We start from the raw sequence: 17,420 nt of genomic DNA, 5'->3' as shown, positions 1-17,420 counted from the left end.
GTGCAAAGAATGGAAGAAAGACTTGCAAATCATTCATCTGATAAGGGTCTAGTATCCATTTTATACAGATGACTCTTATAAAACTCAACAATAAAAACACAACCCAATGTTAAAATTGGCAAAGAATCAGAATAGATATTTCTCCAAAGAACATATGATAAGAACATTGAAAGATGCTAAACACCATTAATTACTAGGAAAATGCAAAGCAAAATTATAAGATTATCACTTCATAACAACTAGAATGGCAGTAATAAAAAACAGAAACAATAAAAAGTGTCAGCAAGGATATGGAGGTTGGAACCTGCATACATTGCCAGTAGGAACATAAATAGTGCTGCTTCTATGGAAAATAGTTTGGCATTTTCTCAAAAAGTAGAGTTACCATTTTGCCTTGTAATTTTACCCCTAAGTATATATCCAAGAGAAATGAAACATTATGTTCACAAAAGCTTGTACACAGATGTCCGTAACAGCATTACTCATAATAGTCAAACAGTGGAAAAAACCCAACTGTCCATCAGAATAAACAAAATGTGGTATACCCATACAAAGGATTCCCAGGTGGCTCAGTGGTTAAGAAGCTGCCTGCCAATACAGGAGATGCAGGAGACATGGGTTCGACCCTTTGGCTGGGGAGATCACCTGGAGGAGGAAATGGCAACCCACTCTAGTATCCTTGCCTGAAAAATCCCATGGATAGAGGAGCCTGATGGGTTACCGCCCATGGAATTGCAAAGAGTCAGACACAACTTAGCGACTGATCATCATACATGCATGCATACCCATAAAATGGAACATCACACAGTCACAGCAAGGAATAAAGTACTGAAACGCTACAACATGGATAAACGTTGAAAACATGAAGCTAAGTGAGAGATGTCAGGCGCAAGATCTCATTGTATGAGCCCTTTTATAAGAAATATGCAGAATAAGTAACAGAAAGCAGATTAATGGCTGCCAAGGACAGGGGGTGGGGGGAATGGAGAGTGACTGCTAGCGGGTGTGGGGTTTCCTTTCAGGGTGATGGGGAAAAAATTCTGGAATTTGATAAATGGTGATGGTGAATGATATTGTAAGTTAAAAAGTTCCTGAGTTATACTTAAACTACTTTTATATTTAAAAGGATGAATCATCTCAATTTACAAAGAAAAGTAGTATGACAAGATGGGAAAAAATAAAAATAAAATATACAAGGGGGTAAAGAAAAAGAAAATAAGATCCTTTGAATAGCACTGATCTAAAGCAGTCAGGCAGGCCATGCATGAATCCCTGCTATAGCCTTTTGACCAGAAGTTTTCCTAGATTAAGGTCACTTCCTCAGGCTGTCAGCCCATCGGCAGACAGCCGTCACTGTTGATCTTCTTTACATCCAGCTAAAAACTTCCACCTCCTGATTCTAGACTGTCTTCTTCAGAACAAAAAGAACAAATCGAGTCTATTTTTTCACTTTCCGAACAACTGAAATATTATTATTTAGACTTATTATTATTGAAATATTATTATTCAGAAAAAACTTAGAAGTTTTTTCTTCTCTAGGTTAAACACACCCACTTTCTTTGACATGGTTTTTAGTCTCACCACTATTTTGGCTGCTCCCACATCTAAATGCTTCATTTTGTCTATATCCTTTCTGTAAGACTGGCCCCAGGGAATGCATGAAATAATGCAGGCCTGGTCTGACTCATGAAGAGGAGACCAGCACTGTCACTCCCTATTAATTCTATTAATGTAACTAAAAATTACATTCTTTTGGGGGGCATCCACATCATGCTATACAATCATATCAAGTTAACCGACCACTAAAACTTTTAAGTCTTTTTCTATTTGTGGTGCTTTTAATCTCTACCCTCCCAGAACTGTGCTTGTAAGGTTGATTAGAACAAAATAAAAACCCAGGAATATGACTTTGCCTTGCTATTTCATCTCATTATAATCAGTCCATTGCTTCAATTTTAAGGATAATTTTGATCCTAGTTCTATCATTCAATGCAGTTATTATATTGTCCAACTTTATACTAGGCACACAATTGATAGATGTATCTTCTACTTCTTTAGAGTAGAAGTTATTTAAAAATGTAAAATAACAAAGTTAATGGTAAGCTGCAGTGCTTTTTTCTTAGAAAGTTCCCTCTGAACTAATAGCAAATCACTGATCAGAAACCATTATAAACAGCAGCAATTACACTCAGCATCCAGCCTAGACTCTCCATCTTGCTCACAGATCTCTGGTGAAAGCCTTTATTCAAATGACACAGTCCACAGTCATTGGATCTATGGCACTCCCATGAGTTCCCTATTCAAAAAACTTCCCAAAGGAGAACATGACGGTGATAGCACATGGCTTGTCCTTACTCAGCCTGAAGGCTCTTTGGATCCTTGCTTACTCATCTAAGTGACTATAAAACAGCTTAAAATTTAATTAAAAATGAGTAACACATTAACGTTCAAAAACCAAAACATATCAGACAAGTATTTTCAAATCCAGTCCCCATCTCCTTCAGGGAACCCTCCCCTTTCTCTCCCTTCTTCCCTTCTGCCATTCCTCTTTCTCTTTCATCCTTGCAGTGTTTTCTCAAGCAAATTCAAACAATATGTATTATATACACATATAACTCAGAGAGGTAGGGCTGAGCCTCTATTTGACAGAAGTTGGAGTCTAGTATGGGTTAAAAATATTGCACAGGACTTTTGATTAAAAGTAGTAGCAAATTGTTTCCAAAGTTGAATACATGTATTTATCTCTGCTTCCTTCAAAAGCCTTACTAAATGATGTAAAGTATTTAATTTTAGAAATTAATGAAGTAATTTATTTTTGGCTATGCTGGGTCTTCGTAGTTGCTAGTGAGCTTTCTCCAGTTGCAGTGCTTGGGCGTCTCATTGCCGTGGCTTCTCTAGTTGCGGAGCATGAGCTCTAGAGAGCACGGGCTTCAGTGGTCGTGGCCCCCGGGCTCTAGAGAACACGGGCTTCAGGGGTTGTGGACCCCAGGCTCTAGAGAGCATGGGCTTCAGTGGTCATGGCGTGCAGGCTTAGCTGCTCCACAGCATGTGGAATCTTCCCAGACCAGGGATGGAACCTCTGTCCCCTGCATTGGCAGGTGGATTCCTATCCACGGTACCACCAGGGAAGTCCAAGTGTTTAATTTTTAAAAAGGCATAAACAGACTTCTGCTTCTGGGAAGGTGAAGTAGATGTACTTTTCCCTTTCCTCCTGCTAAGTACACTTGTACATAAAACTGAATTTAAAAAAATTGACTTAATAACAAAAGTCTGAAATGTTGAGTAGAAAGCAGACTGAATAGGAACTTTGGGACCCAAGGAACAACACAGTGGTGAGCTGCATGGGTTTTCTTTCTGCCGTGTTTCCCCAACTAAAAACTGAAGAAGCCAGCAAACTGAAAACACCAATGGGTGCAGACCTAGAAAGTCTGCCCTCTCCAGACAGACCCAGGAAAGGGGCAACCCAATAAGACAGAACTCATAGAAACTAACTGCTCTACGCCAGCCAAAAGCCATGGAAAAAATGGGCAGCCCTGACCCAGCCATGCCAGTAAGGACCAAATGGAGAGCCTAGACTTACAACCTCACTGCTGCTGCTGCTAAGTCGCTTCAGTTGTGTCCGACTCTGTGCAACCCCATAGACAGCAGCCCACCAGGCTCTGCCATCCCTGGGATTCTCCAGGCAAGAACACTGGAGTGGGTTGCCATTTCCTTCTCCAATGCGTGAAAGTGAAAAGTGAAAGTGAAGTCACTCAGTCATGTCTGACTAGTAGCGACCCCATGGACTGTAGCCTACCAGGCTCCTCTGTCCATGGGATTTTCTAGGCAAGAGTACTGGAGTGGCTTGCCATTGCCTTCTATGTCTAACCTCACTGCTGCTGCTGCTGCTGCTAAGTCACCTCAGTCGTGTCCAACTCTGTGTAACCCCATAGACGGAAGCCCACCAGGCTCCCCCATCCCTGGGATTCTCCAGGCAAGAACACTGGAGTGGGTTGCCATTTCCTTCTCACTAGTCTTCTCACTAGTCCCTTCCGGGTAGGCAGTGTCAGGAGAGGGCTGAGTCAGGACCTTCAGCTCTGAGGTACTGGGAGAGGAGGCCAAGCAGAGAGTCAAGACTTCCACAATCACCAAGTGGTAACAAAGCCAACTCCCACCACCATGGTATCAACTGAAGCCATAAAGAGGACAATATCAAGGCACTCCCACTTCCCAGCCAGGGAAGGATCGGTGGAAGCCTAACAGAAAACTGGACCAGTAATAATGAGAAGCACTTTCTGGGGTGAAAACAGAGGCCCCACAGGAAACCTGAACTTCTACCTCCACCTAGTAGTAACAAGAGGGCACTTTCCAAGTCCCATCAATCCTCCGCCAAAGCAGAAACCAGTTTGAACAGGAGGTTGACAGAAGATTCAGAAGCTCATTGTCTGTCATACCAAGAACTAGGAAGATCTCAAGCTACGTGGAAAACAGATAGCAGTCAATAATGCCAAAACGAAGGTGACCAAGAAGACATATTTGGGCTTCTCTGATAGCTCAGTTGGTAAAGAATCTGCCTGCAATACAGGAGACCCCAGTTTGATTCCTAGGTTGGGAAGATCCTCTGGAGAAGGGATAGACTACCCACTCCAGTATCCCTGGGCTTCCCTTGTGGCTTAGCTGGTAAAGAATCTGCCTGCAATGTGGGAGATCTGGGTTCGATCCCTGGGTTGGGAAGATCCCCTGGAGAAGGGAAAGGCTACCCACTCCAGTATTCTGGCCTGGAGAATTCCATGAACTGTATAGTCCATGGGGGTCACAAAGAGTCGGACACAACTGAGTGACTTTCACTTCAAAAAGACAGAATCATCAGTTATGATTAAGCAGTTATGATAAAAATGCTTAAACCAGCAATTAAGGACATGCTTGAAACAAATGAACAAACAGAAAGCCTCAGCAAAGAAACAGGAAGTGTCATCAAAAACCCGGAAAACCTAAAGAACCACCAAATGGAAATTTTAGAACTGAAAAACGCAATCACCAAAGCAAAAAGCACAGTGGATGGGCTCATCAGCAGAATGGAAGGGAGAGAGCAAAGAATCAGTGAACTGAAAGATGAAACAACAAGAATTACCCGAACCAAAGACAGCAAACAGACTGAAGGGGGACAAAAAGGACAAAATGAGTATGCCTAAGAACAGTCTGACATCAACAAATGGTTGAGCAGACAACTAAGTGAGGGAGATGAGCAGTAAGGTTAGAAAAGGAAGTTAACGAGAAACATACCAGAGAGGAGAAAATAAAGCTGCCTCCATTCGTCAGTGACATGGTGGCCTACACAGAAAATCCTGAAGAACGGAGGAAAAATTCAGAGCACCAGTAAACAAGGTCAGCAAGGTTACGAGATACAAAACAAACACAGAAAAATCAACTGGTTTTCTACATCCTAACAGTAAAAATATGGGCACTGGAATTAATTATCCAATACCATTTATACTCACTCAAAATGTAAATCAAAACCAAGGTATAAATCTCAGAACACACACAAGGCCTATATGCTGAAAACTGCACAATGTTGATGAAAGAAATCAAAGATGTAAATAAATGGAGAGAGGTGCCATATTCATTTACTGGAAGACTAAACGGGAGAAAAGATGTCATGTCTCCCCAAATCGATATACCAGTTTAATGAAATTCCTACCAAAATTATAGCAGAACATTCTGTAGATATAGATAAGATTATTCTAACATTTATGTGAAAAGACAAAAGAACGAGAATAATTAAGAAACAACTTTCAGAAAAAAAAAGAAGTAGGAGGAATCAGTCTGATTTCAAGACTTATTATAAAGCTACAGTAATCAAGGCTGCGTGGTTCTGGTGGATGGACAGACACACAGATTAATGAAATAGAAACTAGAGAAACATCTGGAGATCAACCCTCACCAATAAGCCCAACTGATTTTTTACAAGAATACTCAAAGAAGGAAAGATCACCTTTTCAATAAATGAACACCCACAAACAATAAAATGAACTTCACCCTAAGTCTCATTCCTTACATAAAGTTAACTCAAAATGGCTCACAGACATAAATGCAAAATGTAAACACTTAACAGAAAAGAGTAAATAAATAAAATCTTCAGGACTGAGAGCCAGGCAGAGTTCTTAGAAGTTACACCAAAAACACAATCCCCCAAAGGAAAAACTAATAAACTGGACTTCATCAAAATCCAAAACAAAACAAAACCAAAAAGAAGGTCTTAGAAATTAAAAAGCCTGATATATAAAATATGCAACAGTTTGGTTGAATATAAAGTTGAGAAAATTTGCTGGAAAGTAGAAGGACAATACAAAGAAATGAAAAACAGAAGGAAGAAAACAAAAAGTCAGAAAATCAGTTCAGGAGAACTGACATCCAAATACTGGTAGTAAAGGAAGACAGAAAAGGAAATCATCAAATGAGACGAACTGAAATTCTCCCCACACAAGATATGAGTTTGTAGATTAAATGAAACCACCAAACAACAAACATAATAAATTAAAAAATGCACCCACCAAGGTATATCATCAATCAATATTGTAACACTGTAAGCAAAGAAGAGTTTACAAATTTCTAGGGAGAGAAAATGGGTCACAGCAGAAGGACAAGGTAATAGAATGACTTTAGACTTCCCAAACTCAACAGTGAAGCTAAAATACAGTAGAGCAATGCTTTTAATATCTCAATGATAAATCCAGACTTTATATGCAAGCTATCACATGTGTGAATGTAAAACAAAGATACTTCCAGGCCTGCAAGTTATCAAAAACTGACCTACAATACATCAGGAAGCTTCTGGAGGACAAGTTCCACCAAAAGGAGAAAGCAGAGCGAAAAGAGGAGGCGACAAACCTGACAAGAAAGAGAAGCAAAAAGGATGGCTAGAAAATTCCAAGATAAGACAGTAAACTGTCCTAGAGAGCAACCAACTCAGATTGCATCAAGTCTGAAGGCTGACAGAGATTTCCTCAAAAAGATAAAACAGAACACTGAACATGTTCAAAAGTATTTTTTAAAGGATTTAAACAACTTGGGGGAGAGTCTGAAATTGTGCAAAAGCACAGAGAAAACTGAGATTTAAAAAACCTAAAAAAACAAACAAAAAAGACAATGATTAATTCCAGTGGGGAGAAAAAAAAGAAAGGAATAGTCATCATAGATCACTTAGAAGATTCGGCAAAAACAATGTTTTCTTACATAATAATGTAAAAACTAATATTAACATAACTGATAGATTGCCAAACTTACGGCTATTTTGGAAGAATGGGAATGAGAATAATTAAAGTATTTGGAGGGAAGGGCATGTAGGGAATGAAAGAAAGCCAACTTTTTAATTTCCATAGTATGTACTGCCTAAAATGGAGTGGGGGAAGAACAATTAGCAATATCAGCTTGTTACTTAGAAATATATCAAACAAATCCACTAAAAGTGGTGGCCTCTGGGACCTTGCAAAGGCACAGGAGGACCCCTCAGGGAATTGCTTGATGTTTTTTGTAATAACCTTACTCCAATTATTTGAGTGTTCAAGTTTTGGAAAAATATAAACTAAAAAATCAAGTTCTCATTGCTAATACATGGCTGCCCCAGAATGTGAACCATATAATTCAATTCCAAATCAGGTCCATTAATTTACGAGCTCCTAAGGGGCTCAGGACTTCTTAGCTCCTTTACTCCAACACCTGCCGAGCACAAAATAAGCCCTCCAAACTTGTTTCTGAATGAGTGGGAGAAAGTTAAAGAGTAAGATTAACTCTAACACCTGAAAATGAACGAGAGGCACTTGGGGCAGAGAGAGCAGAAGCGAAGAGGGGAAGTGGAGTGTGAGAGCTGAGCAAGGAAAAGGGGAGGTGGCGGGAGAAGGAAAAGCATCCAGAAAACACTGCGTGGAGAAAGGGAAACGGAGTAAGCACGGCTGTTGGGAGCCAAGTGGCAGGGGAGAGGGAGGACACTGGTGCTTGAGGACAGATCCACAAGGCCCTGACTATATGTATGTAGCCTTGGGGGGTTGTTTTGCTTGCTTTGCAATGATGACTGCAACATTTATTTCTGTCAACAGTTTCTTCCCAAAGAGTTTCAGCTTTCTGGAATCTACGTATTACCAGGCTCTCTAAAATCCTGAGCTGTACCACTTGTTACTCTACCAGTAGCCACTGAAAGGGCAATCGCACAAGGGCAAGCAAAGCCTGGGGGAATCCCCACGATGCCACTCTTTACCCATTTTCTGGACCTCTTTCTTAATGCTCTTACCAAGAGCATTAAAACGCAGGGCACAAAGGAGCCAGCACCCCTGGGTGACATGTGCATCTGCTACGATCATTATTCATATATTCACTTCATCCAAAGTTTTAGTTCCTTTATGTTAGGCAATGTACTGGAATACAAAGTCTCTGGTTTTAAATAACTTACTTTCTAAATTACTTATAAAATAACATGATAAGGAACATAACTGACACAAACAAAAGTACTGAGGAAACACAAAGGCATAATAAAGGACTACCCAAATTTCTTAAATGTGTAATGTCAAACAGAAGTGAAAGAAAGCGAATACTCCAACAAACTCCCATATACGCATCACCCTGCTGGTGCAATAATCAATTCATCGCCAATCTTGTTGCTCATCTAAACCCGCTCATTTAATTTCAAGAAATCACATTATTTCATCCACAAATATTTCATCAAATATCTAACAGATGGGGTCTCTTTCTTTAAACACAAGAGGAACCTAAATCCTGGAAACTGAGGATTTCAGAAGCGAGATATAATTAATATATAAAAGGCACAGATTTTAAGGTGCCCAACTGAGTTCTGACAATTGTGCAGCCATAACCACTACCCAAAACAGGATACCGAACAATGTCCGTGGCCCAGAAAGTTCCCATATACCCCTTTCTAGTGAATTTCTCATAACCTGATAGCCACTTTCTGATCTCTATTACCATGGATCGCTTTTGCTTATTCTTAACCTTTTATAAATGGAATCAGAGTATGTATGAGTAAGCATTTCTAGGCAAAAAAAAAGAGAGAAGCATTCTGGGGGGAAGGTCGACATGGACAAAATACAAAGGTGGGGAAGGCTACGTGAGAGGGTTGAAAACTAGGACTGGTAGCTGACAGATGATAAGACTACAAGAAGAGGTTCACTGGCAACCTCAGATCTCTGTAACTATTAATAATTCTGGGAACCAAGTGTTAAGTACATTTTTCCCGGTGCCTCAAACTATTTCTCTGACCTGAAAATTGGTCAGTTCTCTCAATATGCTTCTACTCCCCAACTCTCCAGCTGAGAATGACTGAAGCAGGAGCAACACCCTGTGCCCCTTGGCTGTTCACTCCCATCTTGGGTGAGGTCTCACTGTCATCTCAGGGAAGGAAAGAAGCACCCCCCGGGGCTTTCGTATGAGAGGGCATAGCCCCTCCCCGACATTTGAACAAGTGAGCCCAAGTCTGATGGGCAGTCTTACCATTATCTGGATTTCTCTCTTGCACACCTGGAGATCATGCTCGTTGTTGACAAACATGCGTTTCAAGGCACATTTCATTCCATTGCTTGTCCTCACCAGAAACACGATGGCAAATCCACCTGGGAGAGAAGCACACACACACAAGCTCTTGTTAAGTCATGTTGTAGAAGTCAGTCAAATGACTATGTGGCTGCAGGCTGCTGATGTCACTGCTAATGGTTCTGAGGCTATGTCAGCTAGGCCTAGGGCTGGTCTGGCACAAAATGCATTCTTAAGATTCTGAGACTCAGAGGTATCATCTGTGGGATAGGGTAGCAAGAATCAGAAAAACTGTTTCTGAACTCCTATCTAAAAAAAAAAAAACAAACAGGAGAACAATATTAGATAAACAGATAAATGAACAGATGAAAAAAAAGAACCAACTACATTCCAACTGCTCTCCTGGGCACTCTGAGCTCTTGTTAATTCATACCACAATCCTACGAAGTCAGGTGATATTCTTCCCTGTAAGACAACAATTACTCGCTAAAGAAAATAGAGGCTCAAAGAGATTAGATTCAACTAAGGACTTCTTTAAAAGAAAAAAAAAAAAAAACACCTGAGTCCAATACTTAAACAGAGAGGCTTGGAAACTATTTCAAAAACTGTTCTAAGATAGCTGGCAATCAATTTCGAGAATCTCCTTCCCTTCTTTTCTTCTCATCCCTCCTCACCTCATCCCCTGACTAATCAACAATACACTTGGAGGATTACTTCTGCCCTCCCTACCTCACGGGCTGTTGAGAAGACACGGACACAGTTAGGAAAGAGCTACTCTACACAGTAGACACAAGGGAAGCATGACAATTATTTGGGCAGATTTTTTTAATGTCTGCATTAACCCGTCTCTAAAACACAGTTCATAATTCATTAACTATAACTCTAACAGAAATCCCTCAGTGCTCTGAACTGGTTATACTTGGGTGTTCCACAAATTCTTTGAACCCCTAACCTTGACCTCACTCTTCAAACACTGTCAGAGACCTTCAGTGCCACTGTTAAGAAGAATTTGGGTAGATAAGGTGCAGCAAAGCTATCAAAGGTGAAGCTTTGGGATAAGCAGCAGTTATATCAGACACTTAGTCTATCTGCCTGCTCACACATCTGCATTAATTTAGCTTGTACTACCCTGCACATTGACCCTGGGTACTGAAAAAAACTGCAAGGCTGTTCTTTGCTGAACCACTAGGGAAGCCCTCTTTGCATGGACGTGATGACTAACTGGATGGAGCTGAACACAGAGAGAAGTCAGCAGTACAGGAACTTGAGCTGGGGTTATGGCATAGTCCTGGGGTAAGACAGGGCAACTAGTAGTGATTACAGAGACCTCAGGCCAGTGATATAAGACCTGGGTCCCAACCACTCCACTCAAAATCCTCCAAGACCCAGCAGCCCTCCAGCAGCTGTCTGTCAATGTTCTCAGTATTTCCTGTTGTTATCTTTATAATAACTGTTCTTTTTCAAATTAACTTGAGTAGGATTCTGTTCCATGCAACAGAAGAGAACTTTAATCATACAGCATTGTTGCGTTTTTTCATAAAGCACACACATAATTCTGCGTTAAAAAATTTTGAACAGACTCAAATGTTCCAAATGTGCATTTTTAGATAATGATTTAGCAAAGATTGCATGTTTGTATATTTCCTGTCATTGTGTTTTTCAGTACTCAGATAAACACTAAGATTTACCATCCAGTCTCTTATTTCAGCTGTCATCTCTCTAATCTTTGTACCTCAATAACATTTTTCATTTTCTTATAATAAAGTCCACTCATACTGCTCAACTGTCAATTTAATTCTACAATTGTGAGTACTTACCATAAAAGATTTTTAAAACCCTAGCAAGCATCGACAATAGAAGTCTAAAACACATGCAAAAGAATGCAATTCTAAGATGCATATTTTTATATTTTAATTTTTAGGATTAGAATTTTCTTATAATAAATATGTACATTTAATGCAGTAGTATTTGTCTTCCCTTTCCCCCTTAAAAGCCATTAAATTCATGATGTGTCTTATAAGCAATTAAACTTGCAAAAAAATAACAGTATTAATATAAATGATAAATTATAAAACTTCCATGCATAATCATAATTATTTTGTGAACAATACAAGTGGGTATTCCTTTTACAGATTTTGAATTTCTCTTTAAATCACAGAACTGCAGACTTTGCACCAGCCGTGCTTCTGTGCTGTGCTCAGTTGCTCAGTCATGTCTGACTCTCTGCAATGCCACGGACTGTAGCCCACCAGGCTTCTCTGTCCATGGGATTTTCCCAGCAAGAATACTGGAGTGGGTTGCCATTTCCTTCTTCAAGCAGTGCTGCTACAGAGTGTTCAGTCCTAACATTTTGCTTTATGGGGGAGGAACCACATTTTTAGGATGGCTAGTTGTGGGCAGAACCTGGGCTGGTGTTATTGTCCTAATTATCTAAAAAATGCTTTTTCCACTTAGTGAAAACTGTGCAATACTCATTTAGATCACAAGGAGACACCCGACAGTGCTGCAGAACAGAAGTTGGAAATGACTAGCTCCTACACTTGTGACATTTGGCACCACTAAATGACAAGGTGAGCCTGGAGGAGCAGGTTGGTGATGTGGCAATTTGAGATAACTGCCACCAGGTGGGAGCAGTGCAGCTTTCTTCACCAGGTAGCAAGATGACATTTCCAAACAGGACTGGATAATCGGTTCCGAGGCCTAAGGCAGGCAGGATCCAGTCAAGCATAACTGGTTGAGAAATGCCAGACCAGACTCTCAAAGTCTATGACCAACATTAATCTACACGCAAAGAAATGAGCCACTATGCTTCCCACAAACAGAACCACGTTTTAGGCATATATGCCCATCAAGGGGCTTATTTGCAGGTGCATGCTGCATGCTAAGTCGCTTCAGTTGTGTCTGACTCTTGGAGACCCTAAGAAGTGTAGCCTGCCAGGTTCCTCTGTCCATGGGATTTCCCAGGTAAGAACACTGGAGTGGGTTGCCATGCCCTCCTCCAGGTAATCTTCCCAACCCAGGGATCAAACCTGCATCTCTTATGTCTCCTGCATTGGCAGGTGGGTTCTTTACCACTAGCGCCACATGGGCATTTGCAGGTAAGAAGCATTTAAATCAGGGCTTAAAAGCAAAACAGAAATAATATTGTAACAAGGACAATAAAGACTTAAAAAAATGATCCACATAAAAAAAAATCTTAAAAAAGAAAAAAATCGAAGCCTGATAGGATTTATCAGTTTAAAGATGTTAGCCACTTTCACCACATGGCTGACCAAGAGGAGTGTAAATTTCAGGTAGAGAGCAAACAGCACAACTCTTCTTCACCACAGGCCCACATCTGCCACACGTATCAGGGTGAGAAGAGGCTCAGCCACAGCTGAAGAGGGTATGGGGATTACAGAAGGCAGCTATCAGGCTTCAAGTGAGGTGCTTACCTAAGACTGAGTTGCATCCCTACATCTTGATTAAATGGAAAAATCTAAAGCTGAGCTGGGGAGAGTTTGCACAGAGGGAAGAAAAGCTAACATTCAGCAGAGTCTGTGCCAGTCTGCCCACTGGAGCCTGTGCCAATCACTCTGCCTACTGGCATTTTTTAAAACACTAAGATAATCTTCAGGATTTTGCTGAAATCCATTTCTTGGGAAAATTCGTAAATATATTGAATTGTAACGGGAAAAGGATCTGACCCATTATGTGAGGTAAGGCAAAGAGGCAGGTCAGGATAACTTTGACAGACTCACTTTTACCAACTCATTTTAAATGCAGAAATTTTTTTTTTTATTTTCACAAAGAAACATGCTTTCTCCCACTTTCCCTAAAATACACAGTACTCTTGGCCTCACTTTCTCCCTCTAATTTCTGATGATGCAGATGGGTACTTTCCACTCATATGAATTAGAGGTTTTGTGTTTGGTTCCCCTCTGTATCTTCACGCCCTAGAACAGTGCCTGACACATAGTGAGTCCTCAAAAATGAATTAACTTTCCTCTTAATGAGGAGAGATTAGAAAAGACAACAGAGAGTGGTGGAGATTGTGGCAAACCAAAGTATATGGTCCATGTAAAGGAGCAGCTACTATACAACTCAAGCTAATTATTGCCCTGTTGCAATGCAAGAGATGAGAGACTCGGGTTCGATCCCTGGGTGAGGAATATCCCCTGGAGAAGAAAATGGCAACCCACTCTAGTATTCTTGCCTGAAAAATACCAAGGAAAGAGGAGCCTGGTGGACTACAGTCCATGGGGTCTCTTAACAGCTGGACAGGACTGAGCTACTGACCACACACACACAGAGAGAAATATGGACCCTGTTCTAATACCAACACTTGGTTTTATTGGTCTTCCTATTTTAGCCATTCTATTGAGTGTGTAGTGATATTTAATTCTGATTTTAATTTGCATTTCCCAATAGATCGCTCATCTTTTAAATTAAGGATTACCTGCTTCCTACCACTGTCCTGATAAAAGGCTTTAATGGGCACAGTATCAACGAGTCACCAATTAAATTACTGAGATAACTTGGACTTCTACCTCTCAAGCAAAGATGACAGAAACGACTATCTATCTGAGGGAAAAAAAGGAAAGTGAGAATTTGTAATACATGAAAGAAAAAGTCAAAGTGTAGTCGCTCAGCCAAGTCCAACTATTTGCGATCTCCTGGACTTTAGCCTGCCAGGCTCCTCTGTCCATGGGATTCTTCAGGCAGGAATACTGGAGTGGGTTGCCATTCCCTTCTCCAGGGGGTCTTCCTGATCTAAGGATTGAACCCAAGTCTTCGGCACTGCAGGCAGATTCTTCATCATCTGAGTCACCAGGGAAGCCCTTTGTAATACAAAGAGAAGGGATTATATAATTTCTAAAATCTTGTTCAACTTTGACATCAACAGGAGATCATGGTCATCAACATCATTATCTGGACTGAAATCTTTTAAACAGAACCTTCTCAAGGAGCCTGATCCTGCTATTCAACACTGGCAATGGGGCTTTTGAAGTAACTGTAGTACTGCTCCTGGCTTTATCTCAAATAAGCAATCATGCTAGGTGGTACCAGGCCCTGGGGGCTGTTCTGAATGAATCAAGACGCCGGGACTCCACTTAGCAAGGACGAGTGAGGGATGGGGAGGGAAGGTGAGTGAGAAGAGAAGGAAAACGCCAAACTGATGATCTGAGCAGCGATACGCACAGGGACAGGGAACAGCTGGGCAGACAATGAGAATGATTAGACCATGAGACAAAGAAGCATGGTGCTGAGACAGGGTTTCTGGATTTGCTGCCAAGGAGGTTTTTGGTGGATATTTAGAAATCGAGCCTGGAGTCTGGGTTACCAACATCTGCGGCTTGCTTATTTCCTGCAGGTAAAAGGAAACTTCATTTCCTATCATGGGTCCCATCCACACCTTGAGAAATGGCTTCCACTTGTGTGAGAGGAAAGGAAACAGAAACCAGAGCCAGAGGAAACTAAAATGAGGGAAACTTCACCCAGACCCACACTCTGCTCATGTCCTCCACTTCTCCACCCTACACGTTCTGTGTTTCTCTTTCAAAATAAGGTTTAACCCAATGACTGCTATCTACTTAATGCAGTGTCCTTTTGGAACTAACAGAAAGCTGCTGCTACTGCTGCTAAGTCACTTCAGTCGTGTCCAACTCTGTGTGACCCCATAGACAGAAGCCCACCAGGCTCCCCTGTCCCTGGGATTCTCCAGGCAAGAACACTGGAGTGGGTTGCCATTTCCTTCTCCAATGTGTAAAAGTGGGAAGTGAAAAGTGAAAGTGAAGTCACTCAGTCGTGTCCGACCCTTAGCAACCCCACAGACTGCAGCCTACCAGGCTCCTCCATCCATGGGATTTTCTAGGCAAGAGTACTGGAGTGGCTTGCCATTGCCTTCTCCAAACAGAAAGCTAGCATAAAATAAAATAGCTTTCTGAAGCTTCACTAAAGAATCGGACAGAGAGAGGACTTCCCTGGTGGCGCAGTGGATAAGAATCCGCCTGCCAGTGCAGGGGAGCCAAGTTTAATCTCTGGTCTAGGAGGATTCCATATGCCTCCAAAGGGCTGAGCCCATGCCACAACGACTGAAGACCGTGTGCCTAGAGCCCGTGCCCCACAACAAGGGAAGCTACCGAAATGAGAAGTTCACCCACCGCCCCTTACCCCCAAACCAGAGAAAGCCCACGCACTGCCATGAAGATCCAGCGCAGCCAAAAATTAATTAATTAACAAATAATAATCAAAGAGCGAATCCAGTTAAAGTGGTATTTACCCAGGAGATATAAAACAAAGGACAACACTGGATAAGTTACTGGATCTCTTTGGTCTCCATTTCCTCAACTGCAGAAATTAAGACCAAATTAGTGGTATTTCCCAGGGACGGGGGAGCCTGGTGGGCTTCCATCTATGGGGTCACACAGAGTCGGACACGACTGAAGTGACTTAGCAGCAGCAGCAGTGGTATTTAAATGAATGGGTCCCTCGGAGACCTAGGATTACAGGAGATGCTGCAGAGGCTCTACACACAGCTTCCATTTATCTGCTGAATATTCATTCTGATAAAGATGCTAGAAAAAAGGGGGGAAACTCTGCTTTAAAGGAGAAAAAAGCCCAAATACTCCATATCCCTATATAAAGGTAAGGAGTCACGCAAACAGCCTTTACCTACAAGCCTACCACTGACACATATGTGCACAGGCAGCTTGCAGAGGCGGGAGTGGGGCAGGGCCACCAGATCCACTCTACACTGAGACCGTGGAGTATTCCTGTGGAGTCCAGTAGGTTAGGCTCAAACCCCGCTCAGGAAAGCCATGGTCTCCCTGAGGCCCTGTCCTTTCACCTTTCAAGGGTGGCTGAGATTCACCTCTTAGCTTTGGGGAGGACCGAATGACAGGTGAGACACCATCATATCCACAGGAGGGATATGATGAATACAGGTGGTCTGGCTTACCTCCTCCCCACCCAAATCCTCTGTATTTATGGTAGATACAGGTGGTATCTAAATGAATGTGTTAAAGTTCTAAATCTGGAGTATCTTCTTGAGATAAAGGGCATAAACTCAAATACCTACAGGGGCCAGACAGACCATCCAAAGCAGGGAGGCAGTGCAGGCATAACAAAGTATACAGAGGGAGCCTGCTTGTGGGAGATCATGAGCAGGGGCGGACCCAGGCAAACTAGACAGGGCACGCCCCATTCATGAGGTGGCTGCTTCTCAGTGAAGGCCAACTACTGCCATGGAGGAATGTGGGCTGAGGGATTTCCAAAAGAAGCTCCATTTTTAGGAGAAATCTACTGATTTTTAAATCCTGGCTACAAGCTCTTCACCCCTGTGCAAGTCAAGGAAACCCATTTCCAGGCTAGGACTGAACGAGACAGCCCAACTTCAACTTTTATGAGAGTCCTGTGAAGTAGCGGGACATGTACGACGTTTATGACGAACTCTACTTGACCAGCTGGGCAACTGAGGCACAGAGAAAAGCCCAAGTGGCTTCCCAGTGCTGCCACCTAGAGGCAGGGCCAGAGGGCGGCAATCCAGGCCCTGACCTTGGTCCAGTCTCCTTCGCTGCTGACTCTCGCTCACCACAGCAGACCCCACAGGACACCTCCATTACCAGAGAAGGTATGGGAAAAGACATGGTGAAAGGCAAGGGACCTGCCCAGGGCTTGGCCTCCCTCTCCAGCCTGGTGGGAGGGAGAACTTGGGCGTAATGTCTGTGAGCTCCCGCAGGGAATGATAACCAAGAGACTGACAAACACCCATCCACAACTGATTCACATTTTGCCAAAAGTTTTAGAAGGAACAAAAGTTTTCTAAACTCTAGAACAGATGGCAAGGAGCACGACAAAGATTCTGCAGGAGAAAAGGTCAATCTGCAGCATTTGTTCAACACTGATTTCAGTGGGGACTTGGG

The 17,420-nt window shown here is 42.1% G+C and overlaps 1 protein-coding gene across 9 annotated transcripts in view; it reads right to left on the bottom strand.

Annotated features, from left to right (window-relative positions):
• AAK1 (AP2 associated kinase 1) overlaps window positions 1–17,420 on the bottom strand; it is a 174,691-nt gene that overhangs the window by 86,786 nt on the left and 70,485 nt on the right. For all 9 annotated transcript variants that reach the window (XM_055400384.2, XM_055400387.2, XM_055400388.2 and 6 more), the window contains exon 3: window positions 9,478–9,596. In XM_055400384.2, coding sequence (XP_055256359.1) covers window positions 9,478–9,596 — 119 coding nt within the window. The remainder of the gene's footprint in view (window positions 1–9,477; window positions 9,597–17,420) is intronic.

The sequence above is a fragment of the Moschus berezovskii genome, chromosome 11 (assembly GCF_049115385.1).
Source record: "Moschus berezovskii isolate FMDL1 chromosome 11, NW_MosBer_1.0, whole genome shotgun sequence".
NCBI lineage: Eukaryota > Metazoa > Chordata > Mammalia > Artiodactyla > Moschidae > Moschus > Moschus berezovskii.
The sequence above is the reverse complement of the archived record's forward strand: the minus strand, read 5'-3'. Positions and strand labels throughout refer to the sequence as shown.